Source organism: Taudactylus pleione, unplaced genomic scaffold (assembly GCF_031769625.1).
Source record: "Taudactylus pleione unplaced genomic scaffold, aTauple2 ptg000066l, whole genome shotgun sequence".
Lineage (NCBI taxonomy): Eukaryota > Metazoa > Chordata > Amphibia > Anura > Myobatrachidae > Taudactylus > Taudactylus pleione.
Genome location: NW_028284468.1, coordinates 6,390,625 through 6,408,324, shown reverse-complemented (window position 1 = coordinate 6,408,324; position 17,700 = coordinate 6,390,625). Strand labels below are relative to the sequence as shown.

At 42.0% G+C, this 17,700-nt stretch overlaps 1 protein-coding gene across 2 annotated transcripts in view; it reads right to left on the bottom strand.

The window, feature by feature from the left end:
• Window positions 1-17,700, bottom strand: part of RASA2 (RAS p21 protein activator 2) — a 175,159-nt gene that overhangs the window by 114,977 nt on the left and 42,482 nt on the right. For both annotated transcript variants that reach the window (XM_088466606.1, XM_088466600.1), the window contains exon 3: window positions 9,667-9,770. In XM_088466606.1, the coding sequence (XP_088322732.1) occupies window positions 9,667-9,770 (104 nt within the window). The remainder of the gene's footprint in view (window positions 1-9,666; window positions 9,771-17,700) is intronic.

Below are 17,700 nucleotides of genomic sequence, written 5' to 3'. Positions count from 1 at the left end.
AGAATCTAGAAACACTCCCAGATGTACCATCTGCTGTGTTGGACAAAGTGTTGATTTCTTCCAATTGATGATCCAGCCGTGCCTTTGTATCAAAACCACTGGAGTCTGTGCCAATATCAGCAGGTCGTCCAGATGGCAGTATTCTGACTCCCTGATGTCTGAGATAAGCAGTCATGACTGCCATTATTTTGGTAAATACCCGGGGGGGCGTAGACAGGCCAATGGGTAGAGCCTGAAATTGGTAATGTTGCTGAAGGACAGCAAACCGTAAAAATTGCTGGTGGGATGGGATAATTGGAATATACAGATAAGCATCCTGAATATCCAGGGAAACCATGTAATCTCCTGGCTCCATAGCCAAAATAATTGACCGGAGGGTTTCCATGTGGAATTTGGGAACATGGATAAACCTGTTGAGGGTTTTTAGATTCAGTAGAGGGCGGTATGTCCCATTCAGTTTCTGGGCCAGAAATAGATTTGAGTAATAACCCCTTCCTTTTTGGGACACAGGGACTGTGACTATTACCCCAGCCTGTAGCAGGGAGTGAATGGCTTCCTGCAAAGCCAAGGCCTTGTCGACATCCGATAGAGGCCTTGTGGAAAAAAGTTATGGTGGGGATGTCTCCTGAAAGTGAGGGCATACCCCTGAGAGACCACTTATCGGACCCAGGCATCTGCAATTGTTCAATGCCAATAATCCGCAAACTGAAAAGTCGGCACCTTGCTATCCCCCAGGAGGAGGCCTGTTCCATCAGGCCGAGGGCTTGTTGTCTGGCTTAGAAGCTGAACGTCTTGCCTGGCCAGACCACTTCGTTTGTCCTTTATCTTACGAAAACTAATCGGCCTAGAGGAAGCCTGTCCTTTAACTCGTTCCTGAGAATGGAAGGACTGAAAAGAAACCTGCCTAGATTTACTATACGTAGTAGGCAGACCTGCTGACTTTGAAGCTGCCAGAGTAGTAATTATGTTATCCAACTCTGCTCCAAAGAGAACCTTTCCATGGTAAGGTAAGACTTCCAGCGCCCTCTTTGATCCTGTATCAGCTTTCCGGTATCTTAACCAAAGGGCCCTGCGTGCCACTATGGATGCTGCTGATGCCCTAGAAGCTAAAATTCCAGAATCCACTGCAGCTCCTCCCAGGTAGGAAGCCGCTTCCTGTATGTGGGAGATATTCATTAGCTGCTCTCTGGTAGCATTTGTTAAAGAATTTTCCAATGCCCCAATCCATTCTTCAACAGTTTTGGTTACCCAGGCTCCAGCTATAGCTGGACGGGTAAAAGCTCCAGATGATGAAAATATTGCCTTAAGACATGCTACAATCTTTTTATCTGTAGAATCCCTCAGAGAAGACGCTGATGGAATAGGGCAGGCAATGTAGCATTTCTGATTAAATGCGTTACATGAGCATCCACAGTAGGAGGTACCTCCCACTTAGTACATACAGAAGGTGGGAATGGATACAATGATTTAATTCTCTTATTTACATAAAATAGTTTATCAGGGTTACCCCAGCCTCCTCAAAAAGCACAGTGAGCTGTTAAGACACAGGAAATTCAGTTTTGACTACCTTTCAGTGGTGATTAAACATTGGAGCCTTCTTACTGAGCTGGTACATCATCCTGAATATCTAGGACTGATTTAACCACCCTCACCAAAGAAGTAACATCCACAGTAGACGGATGGTCCTCCTCCCCAGAAGTAGATCCTGGAGAGGAATCCTGTATATCATCAGATTCCTCTGATGATGCGTCTGAATCCATATGTTGAGCAGACTGATATAAAGAAAATTTGCATGTAGGTGCTTTTGTCACTACCTGTCTGTTATCAACATTGGAAGGTGCCATACTCTGACTAGAATGGTCATCAACATCCTTAATTGAGGAATGCATATGAGATGTAAACATAGCATGTGGACACCCCATCCGAGGAGGCATCGTCAGGGTAGCCAAACGATCCACAACCTGCATCATAACCTGGGACAAAGAGGCAACCCAAGATGTCTCTTGTCCAGCGACAGGAAAACTGGACTGGTGAGGTGGCTCTTTATAACAGGCAACACACAAACCATCCGTAATGTCCTGTAAGGACACACAAGCCGTACATGACTTACATGAAACCAGCACATGTGGCTCCACCTCCTGTTTCCCTTTATCTTTTGATATGTTCAAAGCAAAGGCAATAATTACAAAGTTATGTGACAGACTTCACAAAATCTCAATGAATGTGAAGTACTCAGAAAGACAGAACAGTGATAGTTATAATTGACAGATAGAAATAAAAGACAGTGTCAATCAAAAGCTAGCAAACAGTCACAAACAATGCATGTGTAATATAATTACAATTGGCTCTAAATCAACTACAGAAACACAAAGGAATGGTAGGACATAGAGCACCGTATACCTTAACCAAGGGAGAGTTATACAGGGAGACTGAATCAGACCCTCCTGAGACCAACAGCTACAGGGCGCACTGAGCGTGGACCGTGAGAGTCTCATGCACATGGAGGGTAGGCGGAGCAACCCAGATGTGTGAAACCCTTCATAGGAACTGCGTTTGTGTCAGGGGATGAGCTGATGGGGGAGCGCCTACCTCTCTAACCTGCATTAACCAGCCGGGAACGCTGGCTTCGTGGCAGCAGATATGCATCTGCTGCCGATCCCCGGCGTCAGACGATAAGGCCCCGGCTGGTGTAGTGAGGACACGAACAATCCCTGGTCCTGACAGCAATGGCTTCTGGTGCGTCTCTGACACCAGAAGCAAGGACTGCAGCACGCAAGATTCCCCGTAAGTAAGGAATCGCATACCAGACATCTCAGAGTATCCGATGCAATCCAGGTGGCAGCATTGCTGCTAGCTAAGCTCAGCTGAGACCCGCCGAAATCACCAGCACAATTACGGATGTTACGGCCTAGCGGAGGTAGATGGAGTCGCAGTACGTGCGTCTTAATACAGACGCTTGATACTGCCAACTCAAAAAACTTTAAATAAAACATAAAAATAAAAGCTTAGGACTGCCTGAGCAGTATATATGAAGGTATATATGAAGGAGAATCCAGTGCATTCTGGGAGGCAAAGATTTAACTGTTTGACCTGGTCTTCCAACCATAATATCCCCATGGTATCCCTGTGGATCCCTATGGACCCCGAAGAAGAAACAAAAATTTTTTGCCGATAATCCCCATTTTTCGACGATTTTTTTTCATCCTATCCTATTTGTTTGGACGAACAATATGGGTAATTCGCCCAAAAACATAGGATCCGTGATAAGTTCAAGGACCTATGTGTTTTCGCTATTGCACTTGCAAAAAAAAAAAAACTGCACTTTTCGGGGATAATGTTTTGGGACACATCAGGATCCGAAATAATATCGCCGGCGTCGAGCCGGACTTCGGGGCTAATTGGATAGCTCAGGGAGATCCATTAGCGCCAGAACAATGTTCGGGTGCTAATTGGATAGTGCCCTAAGAGTTAAAAGTGGCAACCTACACAAAACAAATAAGACGAGTACCTTGCTGTAAAAAAGTAGCAAAAACACGTGCTGACCCTGCTAAAATTCAAGTTATAGTGCAATTTACATATACAAATAAATCATTTTACAAAGAGAATAAAAAAGTCAAGTGGGTAATTTACAAACTAATTAAATACTGTAGATCTAAAGGTGCATATACACAACGATTTTTTGAACGATTAACGATATCATTCAAAAAATCGTCCACTTTCTGAGCTAAAACGATGAACGATTATCGTTCATGCGCGTTCACATTTGTAGTTTGTAGTTCAGTCAGACTGACCAACTGAACGATTTTCATTAAGGGAATATGCAAAAATCGTTTGTAGTTCAAAAAAATCGTTCATTACACTTTAAAAAATCTGACAGAAAATCGTTGGTAACAAAATTGTTGTGCGTGTATGCAGCTAAACAGTACAGCTAGTAATTGTATCCTACTAGAATCACCTGATGCAAAACCATACAGAATTATGTACACGGATTAAAGTATGTGATCAAGAACATGATAATATTAACTGATAAACAGAAACTGTAAGCGAAACAAGAGTGTCACACAAACATACAATGAACATACAATAATGCAGCACTTACGTCACTAAACATAAACACTTCTGTACAACATGTGGCTACATCATGTGAAAATCACTATGAAATTCAATCATTGATGGGGAGTCTTTCAATTTCCTTGCAGCTGTAACCAAGTCTACTGACGGGAAAAGACTTGAAAGTCTGCACCACAAAACCACTGCACAGGTTTGTATGAAAGCAGATAGAGGTTAATGGAGCGTACACACGGTCAGATTTGTCAGACTTGTCAGATTTGTCAGATGAACGACTGAACGATTAAACGATTTGAACGATTTGACCAAAGTTTTGAACGATTTGAACGATTTGAACGATTGAACGATTTTTGACTGCATTAAAATGAATGGAATCGTCCAAGTCTGACTGCAAACCCATCAGATGTCAGATATCGTTATCTGACAAACGGGAACGCGCATCGTTGATCGTCCATCGTTCAGGCATGTCAGATATGAACGATTTTCCATCAGATATGAACGACTGAACGATTTTTAAATCGTTATCGTCCATATCTGAAGAAAAAATCTGATCGTGTGTATGCACCATAACCCGCAAATCCCTTCCCTTTCCTCGTTATTTTTAAAACCGTGTGGAATACAGACATCTTGACAGTCACATTTCAAAGCAGCCTTTACAGAGAATAAATTGTAAGATTGTGTTTTTACAAAATAAATCAAAAAGTCTATGTCTAGACAAACTGCCACCAATGCTAATGGATTATAGAAAATTAAATGAAACTCATTAAATGTTACTGGGTCCAGTTCATGGAAATGCAAATTCGCCTACGTCCAAAAAATTCTGTGTGATTCCTTCGGTATATAAAGTCATGCTCTGCTGTTCTTTGATGTGCGCGGTATGATCCTACTACAGTACTGGGTTCCAGGGGCGTCGGAATGATTTTTTTGGGGGGAAACATAAAATCGTTCTGGCGCCACCCTCCTACCCCTCCTCTGCATTTAGACTAAACACATAAGAGGCCTTCAGATACTAGTGAAATCTGTGCCCGGCAATTGTTATTTTTCCCATATTTAGCCTAATGCAATCAAATTAGAAGAAATTTGAGCCCATAAAGCATGTGTAGGGTGGACTTTAGCTCATAAGGGCATTCAGAATTTTAACATTAAAAACATGTGAGCCCTGACACATCCTTCTAACAGGACTTTAAAGGTGGGACTATCACTCCCATTCATAACTTCAACATAACAAAGAAGCATTAAAACCAGCAATAAGCTGTTCTAGTTCCCATAAAACTCAGGCACAGTCAAGCCTTTTATACAGGTTGAATGCTGCTTATGGGTCTACACACTCATTTGCATTAGAAATGAGCGGCTCGGATCTTCCCGCCAAGTTTGAAGCTCCGAACGAAGCAAAACGTCATCTTTCACGGAATCGGTATGAAATACCGGTAGCGGCAGCCCGACAGATGAACAGATCATGGCAGCGGCAGCCCAGCAGCGCTGGAAATCCTGATCGTCCTCAGGTAAGTAATAACTAACCTAACCTAACCCCCCTAACCCTCCTTAGAGGTGCCTAACCCTAACCCCCCCTTCCCCGCTGCCTAAACCTAAGTCCCCCCCGGGGGTGCCTAACCCTAACCCTTCCTCCCCCTAGCCTAACCCTAACCCTCCCAGGGGGGTGCCTGACCCTAAGTCCCCCCCGGGTGCGCTAGCTAACCCCCCCCCCCGCGGCTATCTGCTCGCAGCGCCCGGCATCCCTTTGATCCGGAAGCCGGGCGCCTGTCTCCCGGCGTCGGGAAAATGACAGGCGTCTAGATATAACCTAGCTGGTGCACAGTTGTATTCATTACTCACCAACAGATTTGGAAAGATCCACAGATGGAGCTAATTATTTATTACACTTGTGATTCTGTGAGGAGACATGGAAAACATGCACTGTTGGTACCTCTCAAGGACCAGGATTGGCTACCCCTGCCTTAAATCATAGATCTTACGCTTCTCCACATATCTGTGCTGGTTAAGTGGCACTTTGAAGCCACTAACTAACTGTTTTCTTTAATGTCCCTGTACAGGTTGGCAAACGCTTTTTCATGTGGAAAGCACTACTAGAAGTCTTCCTGGTCCCCTTCTGGGATGAGAAAATCCACTCCCAGCAGCAGCAGGCATGGCCATCAAGGATTCTTCTGGGGCAAGGACTGATGTGAATGTGTCAAATATTTTTTTGTAAATGCCTCCTCCCCTCCCCCTCTCCATCATAAATTTTCCTCGGAATCAAAAAATTTAATAAAATTTACTACCAATCAACCCTTCCTGTCCCTGCCCTGCCTTCAACTACATACATACTCCAACTCCCTCATAATAAAGACATTTGTTTCCTGAAGTGTCATGTTGGAACTTGAACTGCCACATGTTTGTGCCGCCCACTGCTGCCGCTTAGCTTAGTCAGCCAGCTAGCTTGGTACAAATTTTAAGCCTAAACTGGATGAAAACAATATAGTGAGCTGTGAGGTGGTCAAAATTGACTGGAACCAAGTGGAAATAAATGATATTGAGGTAAATACCGTGCAACTCTGACTCTACTATCCCCCCCCCCCCCAGGAGTTGCACGGTTGGGGGGACCAGAGTAGTGCAGATGAAGGAATGAAGGAAGAAAGAGTGCCACAGATAAGAGTAAGACAGCAACGTTGCTGTGGAGAAAGCACGGATGCAGGGCGGTGCGACTGGGGAAAAGCAGATTGGTGCTGTTGAGGGAACACAGGCTAGCAGAGTTTGGAGGCCACACAGCAGTAGGGAATGGGGAATATATAGCAGCATGGAGGCTAAAGTGTACATGCATAGACAGAGCTGAACGTGTATTTGAAATCAGATAAATGTATGGAGTGAGAAGGATATTGGAAGCCAGTGAGATTGTTGTGGTGATCGAAGGGGAAGATTGTGGGCACTGAATGGGTTGTGGGAGCCACATAACTGCTCAAACCTCAGTTGTAAAGACTGCATGTGTGTATTCCAAAGAGCACACAATTCTGTGAATTAGCTGCTCCACCATTTTGTGAGTGACAGCAACTGCAGTTAACCACAGGGTGTGATGGCATACCATATCTGGATTGCGCAAGGAACACATCCATTAAGGCGTCAGCCTTAATGATCGTAATTTCATTGCTTTTCTTAGTTTGAGTAGCACAAATTCAGTAGGTTTTGTGAAATTTCAGATCATGTCTAAGAAGCCTTAATGGGACATGTGAAACTAAGGCTTTTGGTCTATGAATATTTAATAGATAGATAGATAGATAGATATCTATACACACACACACACACACACACACACACACACACACACACACACACACCCCTATCTAAAGTAATAGATTAAGGGGGGGGACGTAGTTGTAGCTTATCTAGACTTTAGTAAGGCTTTTGACTAAGATGGTTGAATGGATAAGAATTTGGTTGCAGAATAGGAAGAGAGTCAGTAGTAAATGGAGTGCAGTGCAGGGAAATGTTACAAGTGGTGTACCCCAAGGTTCTGTACTTGGACATGTGCTTTGTAATGTCGCCAACAAATATATTAAAAACGGTATTAAAGGGAAAGTATGCCTTTTTGCATAGACACACAGGCATAGACACACCTGGCGGGGCAAGACAAATGATGGAGGATCTTGGTAGACTAGAGGAATATGGGGGGACTTGGACTGCACACCCTAATTTTAAACATTATAGGATGTGCTGCCATGCGGAGACTTGTAGTACAATGCAGGGAACATAGTACCCAGAGCGTGTGCCTGCATTCTATGTTCCCTGCATTGTACTACAAGTCTCCGCATGGCAGCACCTCCTATTATGTTTAAAATTAGGGTGTGCAGTCCAAGGCCCCCTCCCTCCCTTACTACTATATTTGTGTATATTTTGTACACTTGAAGGACGAGACTCCTTCTATTTGGAATTTGCACACCACCCATCTGCCCTTAGGTGTTTTTAATCATCAGATCAGGTTCCTGCATTTCTGTCTACATATTAGAATGGGAACTATTACAGGTAGGTCCTGGATAAAGTTAACATGTGTTAGTATTAGGGATGTTAGGGACCCATCTTATGGGGTTCACCTTGACGTGGTGGATGGGCAAACATGTTTGGCCAAACATGTACTAAGAACCTCACTTAAACTCTATAATTAACATGGAGTATATCAGGATTATTTTGTCCATCATTGATCTTAGTAACTACAGATTAATGCTAAAAAATGCAAAATCATGCACTTGGGTTTCAAGAACCCAAAAGCTAAATATAGTATTAAGCGTAATATAATGGAAACTACACAGGAGGGATGGGATCTAGGAGTCACTATATCAGGTGACTTAAAGGCAGTTAAAGCATTGTAACAAAGCAATGAGAAAGGCAAGTCAGATTCTTGGTTGCATAGGGATAGGAATCAGTAGCAGGGAGAAAGAAGTAATAATGCCACTGTATAAATCATTGGTACAGCCTCATCTAGAATACAGTGCTCAGATCTGGAGTTCACATCTCCAGAAGGATATAAATATATTAGACACTGTACAAAGAAGGGCAACTAAAATGGTGCATGGCCTACATCACAAAGCTTACCAGGAAAGACTAAAAGATCTTAATATATATAGTCTGGAGAAGAGAAAGGGGGGACATGATAGAAACTTTCAAATATATCATGGGTTTTAACTAGGTGCAGGAGGTAGACATTCTTCAAAAGCAGAGAAGTACTAAAACACTGTGCCATTACCTCTGAAAGGATTCTCGTTTGTGCACATTTGTTGTGGATCTAAAACCACAATTGGAAAATTATTCTTTGCATGAATTTGCGGAGTATTTCTCTCAATCTGATACGCAGTCATTTTTGGCCACATTTGGACCACTGTTCCCCTTACCAATTTGTGGAATATTTGTCCAATTTATCGTTTGCCAATTTTGATTGTACTCCTGAAGTCCCATGCTAGGGACGAAACGCGTAGGGTCTGTTTTTGATGCTGTGATCCATCCTCCAACAGTGAGGTTTCCTACCATTGAGCTTACATCCTTAGGAGGTGATGGTGTGAATACATCTACCTCACCAAGGCGTTGGATATTTTCATTTCATGTAGGAAAACTTTTTTATACATTGAAAAAACTTTTTATCAAGAATAAACAAACTAATAATCTACTAACAAGGGTGAGAAGGTCTAATTCCAAGAAACTACAGCTCACCCACGTAAGGGGCATCTTCTCTAACTTCACAAGAAAAAACCTCTCTTAAATAGGTCCTAGGAACCAGAATATATCAAGAAAGACATTTCACCTCATTAAGAGACTTTCTGACTAATTGAGTGTCAATTAGCACCCTCAAATCTTTTTTTATTGTATGTTGCTTGTTGGGGCCCACTAACAGGGGTTCCAATTCGAGGGGCTGCTTAATTTTCAGCGCAAGATAAAAGGTATTTTGTATTGAGATATATATACATATACACAAATATATATATATATATATATACACATATATATACATACACACACACACAGTTGAAATGCTTATAAGCACAGGTGGCAGCTTTAATCTTGCCTTCTGCAGTTAGTAACCCCATACGAGGTGGATGTCATTTGCCAGTATCTACTCACCTATCCGTAGATCTCGCTGTAAAAGGCTCTTATCATAGATATAAAAGGATAAGTTGTGGAATGGTCTTGGGATTTCAAAGTAAAAATCTTCACCATAAAACGGGCTGCAGAGGAAAGAAAAGAAAGAGGTTTAGATAACAGAAAATAAAAATCACAGGCTACCAGAGTAATTTATTGAACCAAATTAATAACACTGAACTAGAACCACTGCTGCTCAGACCAAACAATTTTCTTATTTTTGTTTACATTTATTAAAATAAAAAAAAATAAAAAATATGTCACCTTTAGGTGAAATTCTAATTTCATCAAATATAGATTAATTTATATATCAAGCAATTATGCAATAGTCTTCGGTGGACAATGTTCATTTAAAGGTGATCACAATCAAGTGTGTATATAGTAGCAGTGTAATTCATTTCCAGTGTTCTATATTACGCATACATTGAAAAGGTCCGTATTCTCAGATAATCATGTTAAACATGTACAAAGTACAGATGTGCGCCGGACCATTTTTGCTGGAATTGAATTTGGCTCCGATTTGTCGTCCGGCTTTGGATTTGGATTTGCCAAACCGTCGTGCCTGGTTTTGGATTTAGATTTTTTTTTTTTTTTTTTACAAATTACAAAAAAAAACTAAAAGTCACATAATTTGGGCTTTTTTTTGTTCCTGTAGTATTATTAACCTCAATAGCATTAATTTCCAGTCAATTTAGACCATCTCACAATATTGTTTTCACCATTATTGGCCAAAGGCAGCAGTGAACTGGCCGGTTACTAAGCTACAGAGCATCGGCACAAACTCCGCAGTTTAAAGCACATCTATGAAACATTGCCACATAACAGTGGCAGAAATGAAAAGTAGTGCAAAATGGAATTGACCATGGGCCAAAAGCAGGGTACGGCCAGCAGAGTCACAGTACTTGTTTCCAAAGTGGGCTACGGCCCATGCTGGGGCACGGCCAGCAGAGTCTCAGTACTTATTCACACTGAGCTACGGCCCAAGGAGTCACAGTGCTTGTATACACACAGTGGGGTACGGGCCAAGGAGTCACAGTACTTGTATACACAGTGGTGTACAGCCCAAGGAGTCACAGTGCTTGTATACACAGTGGGGTACGACCAGCAGAGTAACATTAATTGTATACACAGTGGGCTATGGCCAAAGGAGTCACATTGCTTGTATACAGCACCAAAAAAAAAAAAGAATAATAATAAAATTTTTTTTACTTTTTAAGCTTTGAACTTTTTATTTTTTATTCTTTTTTACTTTAAACTTTTCATTTAATTTTTTTTCAATCTCTCTATTTATTAAAAGGTAGGTAACAGGTAAATACGAAAAGAAAAAAAAAATGATATACAGCCATAAAAAAAAAAAAAAAAAAAAAAAAGTAGTTCTAAAATCAAAACTACCTTATTTTCTTGGTTTTAGTATTGAAAAAATTTTACATAAAAAAACAAACAAACAATAACATCTAGAAAATACAATTAAGAATATAAAATAAGAGAAAACGGATACGACGATGGGGACACCAGAGTCGAACAAGAAAGAACAAAAAAAAATCAAACAAAAAAAAAACAGTAAATATTGATAATAGTTAAAAAAATTCAAAATAAAAAAGTTCAAACTTGACCTGGAAGGGTCCGATTGAAGTACAAATACCAGGGGTTCCATACTTCATGAAATTTTGGTATTTTGTCATGGAGGAGAGCAGCGATATATTCCATGGAAGCAGTGTACCAGATTCTATTGAGTAATGCAGGCATGGGGGGGTGAATTTGTTTTTTTCTAGTTAATAGCAATCAAAACTTTAGCAGCGTTAAATACATGACCACATAGTCTGTTGTAGGGTTTAGAAGTGTCAGGAAATGGTTTACATAGCAAGACATGTAATGGATCTTTAATAGGTGTAGAACTGAAGATATTGCCTAGAAGCGATAAAACTTCATCCCAGTACTTTGAAATCAGTGGACAGTCCCACCATATGTGGAAGTAGGAGCCTTTATGTCCACATTGATGCCAACAAAGATCTGATGACAATGGGTAGATGGAATGAAGTTTTTAAGGAACCATATACCATCTGGTATAAAGTTTGTAAACAGTTTCTTTAAGGTTGGTGTTAATAGATGTCTTAGAGACCAACTGCAGAATATCTGACCACTCCTCATCATCTAGATTCCTACCCAGGTCAGTCTCCCATGCTAGTTCAAATGGTTCCTTGAATTCAGGGGGGGACCCAGATAATAGAGAATATAGAATGGACCAGAGTTGTGAGTACGAAACACTCAAAGGAGCCAACTTCCCTGAGGGATCGTGACTTATTGAGGGAATTGATAAAACTAGTTAACTGTAAATATGCAAAATAGTATTTTGGTTGCAAGCCATATTTTTCGCACAGTTCCTCAAAAGTGTGAGGGGCAAAATCCCCAACAACATGTAAAACTCTAGTGATACCCACTGCAACCCAATGGTGCGAGTAGGGACCAACACAACCTAAGGGAAACTGAGGGTGTCCCCAAAGGGGTGTCACGGGGGATGGGTACGCGACTAAGGTTAAGCGTTTATTCACTCTGTCCCAAATACTCAAAGTGGCCTTAACACATGGAACAGTATGCACAGAGGCTGGTCTCAGATGTGGAGGGAGCCATGGGAGAAAACCCACTCTCTGGTCCCCAATCAAATCGCTTTCAATATCCACCCATTTTTTGTGTCCAGGGTTTAGATGCCAAGACATAATATGGCTAAGCTGCGCAGCAAAATAATAACATTCAAAGATAGGGAGGCCTAAACCACCGTTAATAGAGGATTTAGCTAGACAATTTCTGCGAGTACGAGGTTCTTTATCCTGCCATATGAAAGTACCACATAGCGACTGAATGGTGCGTAGAAATTTAGTCGGTATAGCGATTGGGATCGTTTGAAATAAAGCAGTCTGGGCAAAATATTCATTTTGATAGAATTGATACGTCCAGTCCAGGAAACACAGAGGGGAGCCCATCTGGTTTACTTTAAAAAAAAATATTTAACTTTTTTTTTTTTTTTACACACTGGAGCAGATGGGCATGAGTACAGCGCAGCATACATCAGCGTACAGTTTGCCCCCTATACACAGTCACTTTAACAGCACAGCCACTTGTGAGTCTTGTCGAAGCTGAATAATTGAGTAAGACAAGTTCAGTTTAAAATTCAATCACAGCGACGCCATCTTGCGACTGGCCGCAAGACTCCATTTTAGAAATGCGATCGCAAGACGCCATTTTGCGAATGGCCGCCTAAGCGCCATTTTAGATAAACTCACATTTTAGTACATGTGGCGATAATACCATTAGCATCATGCGAAGGCATCTGTGACCATTATCATATGAAGCAAGTGGCCAGGTGACAACTGGCTTCGGTAGATAAGTTTCCTGCATAGTGTTTGTTCACTACGGGTGGTCTGGCTAGAATAAATAAGCAAGCTTCCTGCAATGACACAGGAAAGGTGGGAGGGCCTGCTGACAGGATATGTAGAACTATCTGGCCCAGCATGCTAAAATGTTAGAAACAAGGCACATATCCTCACACACACATTAAATATGTCTTTATATCAAACCCCGAATACTCACACATTTCATATTCACACATAAGGTTCCATAAGCATCAAAATGTATGATTCAAGTTGGTTAAGTTAGTTTAAATGCTAAGAAATAAAGGTTTTTGATAACTAAGGTATTATACATGATAAGCAAGGTGTGTTTGGTCTCGTTCTGATGCATACGCTTTTTACAGCATCCCGGTATTATCGGTGGAGAGATCGCATCATGCAAACTCACGTTACGGATCGCAGAACTTACAAACAACGAAATGTTTAGCTGATGAAATGTTACAGGAGGCGTTACCAGAAAGACTCCGGCTGTTAGAGGCAGGGAAAGTCTATTTGAAACAACCTGTTAAATGTGCCGTAACATATGCTTCTCCTCTGGGAACCAATGATATCAGCAGGAAATTTCCCCTTTGTCCTGCTTTAGTCTGGGGGGAATAAATACATGTGCCCATATACTGGTTTAGGAGTCCATGCTGAAGGTTGTATGTACTAGGGGTCTCTAGTCTGAGGTCTATCTCTGGGTCCGGAGGCGCAGCGTATGTATACTGTACTTGGGTCTGTATTATTTCCTTTTTACGCCTAAATTATGTATGTATAGATTGCGTGTAACTGACTGTACTTTTACCTGAATAATACTTGTGCGTTGGAAACACAGATTCCACTCCTGTCTTTATTTGCGGTCATACTGCGTACGCAATTAGCGTTGTATTTAGAGGTTTATAGGAAGGTTTTCAGAAGGTATAGGTAGGGGTATATAGAGGTTCATTTCTAATATTGTTAGTCTTGACACAGCCACTTAATCAGCAGAGTATAACACAGCATACATCAGCGTGCATTGCGCCCCCTATACACAGTCACATTAAACAGCACAGCCAGCCACTTGTGACTCTGGACACAGCATAGCTAGCCAATACAGCAGAGTATAGCGCAGCATACAGCAGCGTGCCCCATACACAATCACTTAACAGCACAGTCAGCCACTTGTTGTGAGTCTAGACAAAGCAGTTGCACAACCAATACAGCAAAGTAGTGCGCAGCTTTCAGCAGCATGCGAGTGAAATGACGCAGAGAGCCGGTCGCGGCACCTTATATAGAAACCAACTCTCACGAGAATCCGACTTCGGGAGGAGGACATTCGGCCTCCAAGTGGGATCCAAGTCACCGGGAGAACCCAGGCCGTGGCTCAGGTGGACTCTGATCCCCAGTGTTCGGAGCGGTCCAGATTTCACAGAATCTGAACCACTCATCTCTAGTACAAAGTAATCTCTTTGCTTTTCAAAGTAACAGATTGCTAAAACTATATTCAAACACACACTCTACATGATCAAATACACTATATGGACAAAAGTAATTGGCCACACCTGTTAATTATTGAATAGAGGCGTTTTAATCAGACCCGTTGCTACAGCTGTATAAAATCAGGCACCTAGCCATGCAGTCTCCATTTGCAAACATTTGTGATACAAAATGGGTCGTTCTGAAGAGCTCAGTGACTTCAAGCGTGGTACTGTGATAGGATGCCACCTTTGCAACAAGATGGTTTGTGAAATTTCATCCCTGCTGGATATTTCACGGTCAACTGTAAATTATATTATTCGAAAGTGGAAGCATTTAGGAACAACAGCAACTCAGCCACGAAGCAGAAGACCACGTAAAATCAAAAAGATTGGGGTGAACAACTGCTAAGGCCAATAGTGTGTAAAAGGCGCTAACACTCGGCTGATTCAATAGCTGAAGAGTTCTAGACTTCCACTGGCATTAATGTAAGTGCAAAAACTGTGTGGCGGGAGCTTAATGGAATGGGTTTCCATGACCGAGCAGCTGCATGTAAAAGGCACACATCCACTTAAAGACATGAAAACGACTGCACGATTACGACATTGTAATCGTGCAGTCGTTTGTCAGTCTGTGATGAGCCTACACTGGACGAGCAGTCGTTCAGTGTAGGCACATCAATCATCTGCAAACATGCTGACCCTGACATTATCGTCAGGTTGACCAGCATGTTTGCCCAATGATAGATGTCAAAAATATCAGCGGGAGCGTGCATCGCTGGTCGTTTTAGACATTTTTTTAAACGATGTGCAAACTATTATTGAACGATATCATTATTGTTCAATCGCTCTATTTAATTGTCTAGTGGATGTGTGAATTAAGCCTCACAACACCAAGTCCATAGGCAAGCATCGGGAAGCACACCGCCACTGAACTGTGGCGCAGTAGAAACGTGTTCTGTGGGGTAAATAATCACGCTTCTCTGTTTGGCATTCAGATGGGCGAGACTGGGTTTGGCGGATGCCAGGAGAACATTACCTGCTTGACTGCCTTGTGCCAACTGTGATGTTTGGTGGAGGAGGGATAATGTTATGGGGCTGTTTTTCAGGGTTTGGTCTAGGCCCCTTATCTCTAGTGAAGGGCAATCTTAATGCTTCAGCATACCAACACATTTTGGACAATGCTATGCTTCCAGCTTTGTGGCAACATTGGGGAAGGCCCTTTTCTATTCCAACATGACTGTGCCACAGTGCACAAAGCAAGGACTATAAAGACATGATTTGATGAGTTCGGTGTGGAAGAACTTGACTGGTCTGCACAGAGCCCTGACCTCAACCCCATCGACCACCTTTGGGATGAACTGGAATGGAGATTGCGAGCCAGGCCTTCTCGTCCAACATCAGTGCCTCACCTCATAAATGCTCTACAGCAGAGGTTCCCAAACGTGGTCCTCAAGACTCCTCAACAGTTCATGTTTTAGAGATATCCATGGTTAAGCACAGGTAATTAAATAAAATCGACTGAGGTACTAATTAAATCACCTATGCTCAAACATGGATATCTCTAAAACCTGAACTGTTGGGGAGCCTTGAGGACCGTGACTGGGAACCTCTGCTCTGCAGAATGAATGGGCACAAATTGCCACATAAACACTACAAAATCTTGTGGAAAGCCTTCCAAGAAGAGTGGGAGCTGTAATAGCTGCAAAAGGGGGACAAACTGCATATTAAAGGATATGTATTTAAATACAATGTCATTACAGTCCCTGTTGGTGTAATGGTCAGGCGTCCAAATACTTTTGCCCATATAGTGTATATGTGGACACCTGAAATCACACCCATATGTGCTTAAATAGAATGTCATTCCAAAACCATAAACATTAATAAAGTTGAGCTCTGTGGCTGGGGCCCGACACACGCACTTAAGCTTTCAGGCTGCGGCATCATCAAGGGGAAATGTCTGCATCTAACATGGCCTGAATACACATCCATAAACATACAAAGTATGTTTATGGATGTGCAATCTTAATAACATGTTCTGCTTACTAGGTGGCAGTAATAGTAATGTCCAGTGCTGCAATTTGGTTGTGGCTCTGTGTAGTTGTAGAATGGTATAAACATTTTTAAAATATATTGAATCTGCACTTTTACAAAAAAAAAAAATAAAAAAAAATTTCTAAGAATCTAGGTGCCCTTAGAAAGCGTATACACAGGAGACTCCCATATCTGTACATTATAAAAAACGTAAATATTCCAAAAAACCTCTATATGTCGGGGGCAGTCTTGACGTCCCTAGAGATGTGGGCGCTGAGTACGGGCCCGCCGACCACCCCCCCCCCCCCAAAAGCACACTCCTGCCTCCAAACCAGTCCCAATGCAGCACACCTCCCCCTGCAGCACCCGCCAGGCATTCCATGACACCCGCCCCTACCGATGGTAGTCCGAAAACCAAAAAACTAATTCGGATATGGGAGACTCAAGTACTGGCAAAGTAGTATGGAATGGGAAGCCTACGGAGCCACACAGATACAGCTAATAATACGTTACGTAAGATTAGATTAAATAATTTGCTCTGGAGCAGTGGTGCCTTTGTCTTTTGGTATTCCTGTATTTGGGAGCTTTCTAATGGTTGTCTTAAATAAGGAAGGAGATTACTACGTGCGAGGTCAAATTACTGTTTAAATCCCGATATTCAAAGATGGACTCAATCGACATAATGCTGTCAATTCAGATAAATCCTAACAGGTAACTAGATTAGGTAAATATTGAGGATGAACTCAATTGATGGATTATAGCTCAATTGACAAGAATCTATTTTTGGAAGGCATCGTTTCCTCATGCAAGATTATAAATGTGAACTAATCTTAATTGGTTTGAAGAGGTTGGGGCTGGTGCCTCAAAGTGCAAGCTCTCTGCCTGCTTCCAAAAGCAGCACTGGACTATAGTAAGTCGCCATAGGGGAATTAGCCAACACCAACTAGGAGGTATTGCAGCAGCGTGCACACACATACCCAGAAATAAGTGGTTCCAGATGCCAGTGTAGGAGCCTGGTGGAATAAGTAGTTGCAGGTGTCCATGTAGGAGCCTGGTGGTGGAAGCAAGTTACTCTACTAGGTTGCAGTGAGAGGAGCAACAGGTAGTTACTGATGCTGTAAGGGAACCCTGTACCCCAGGAATGG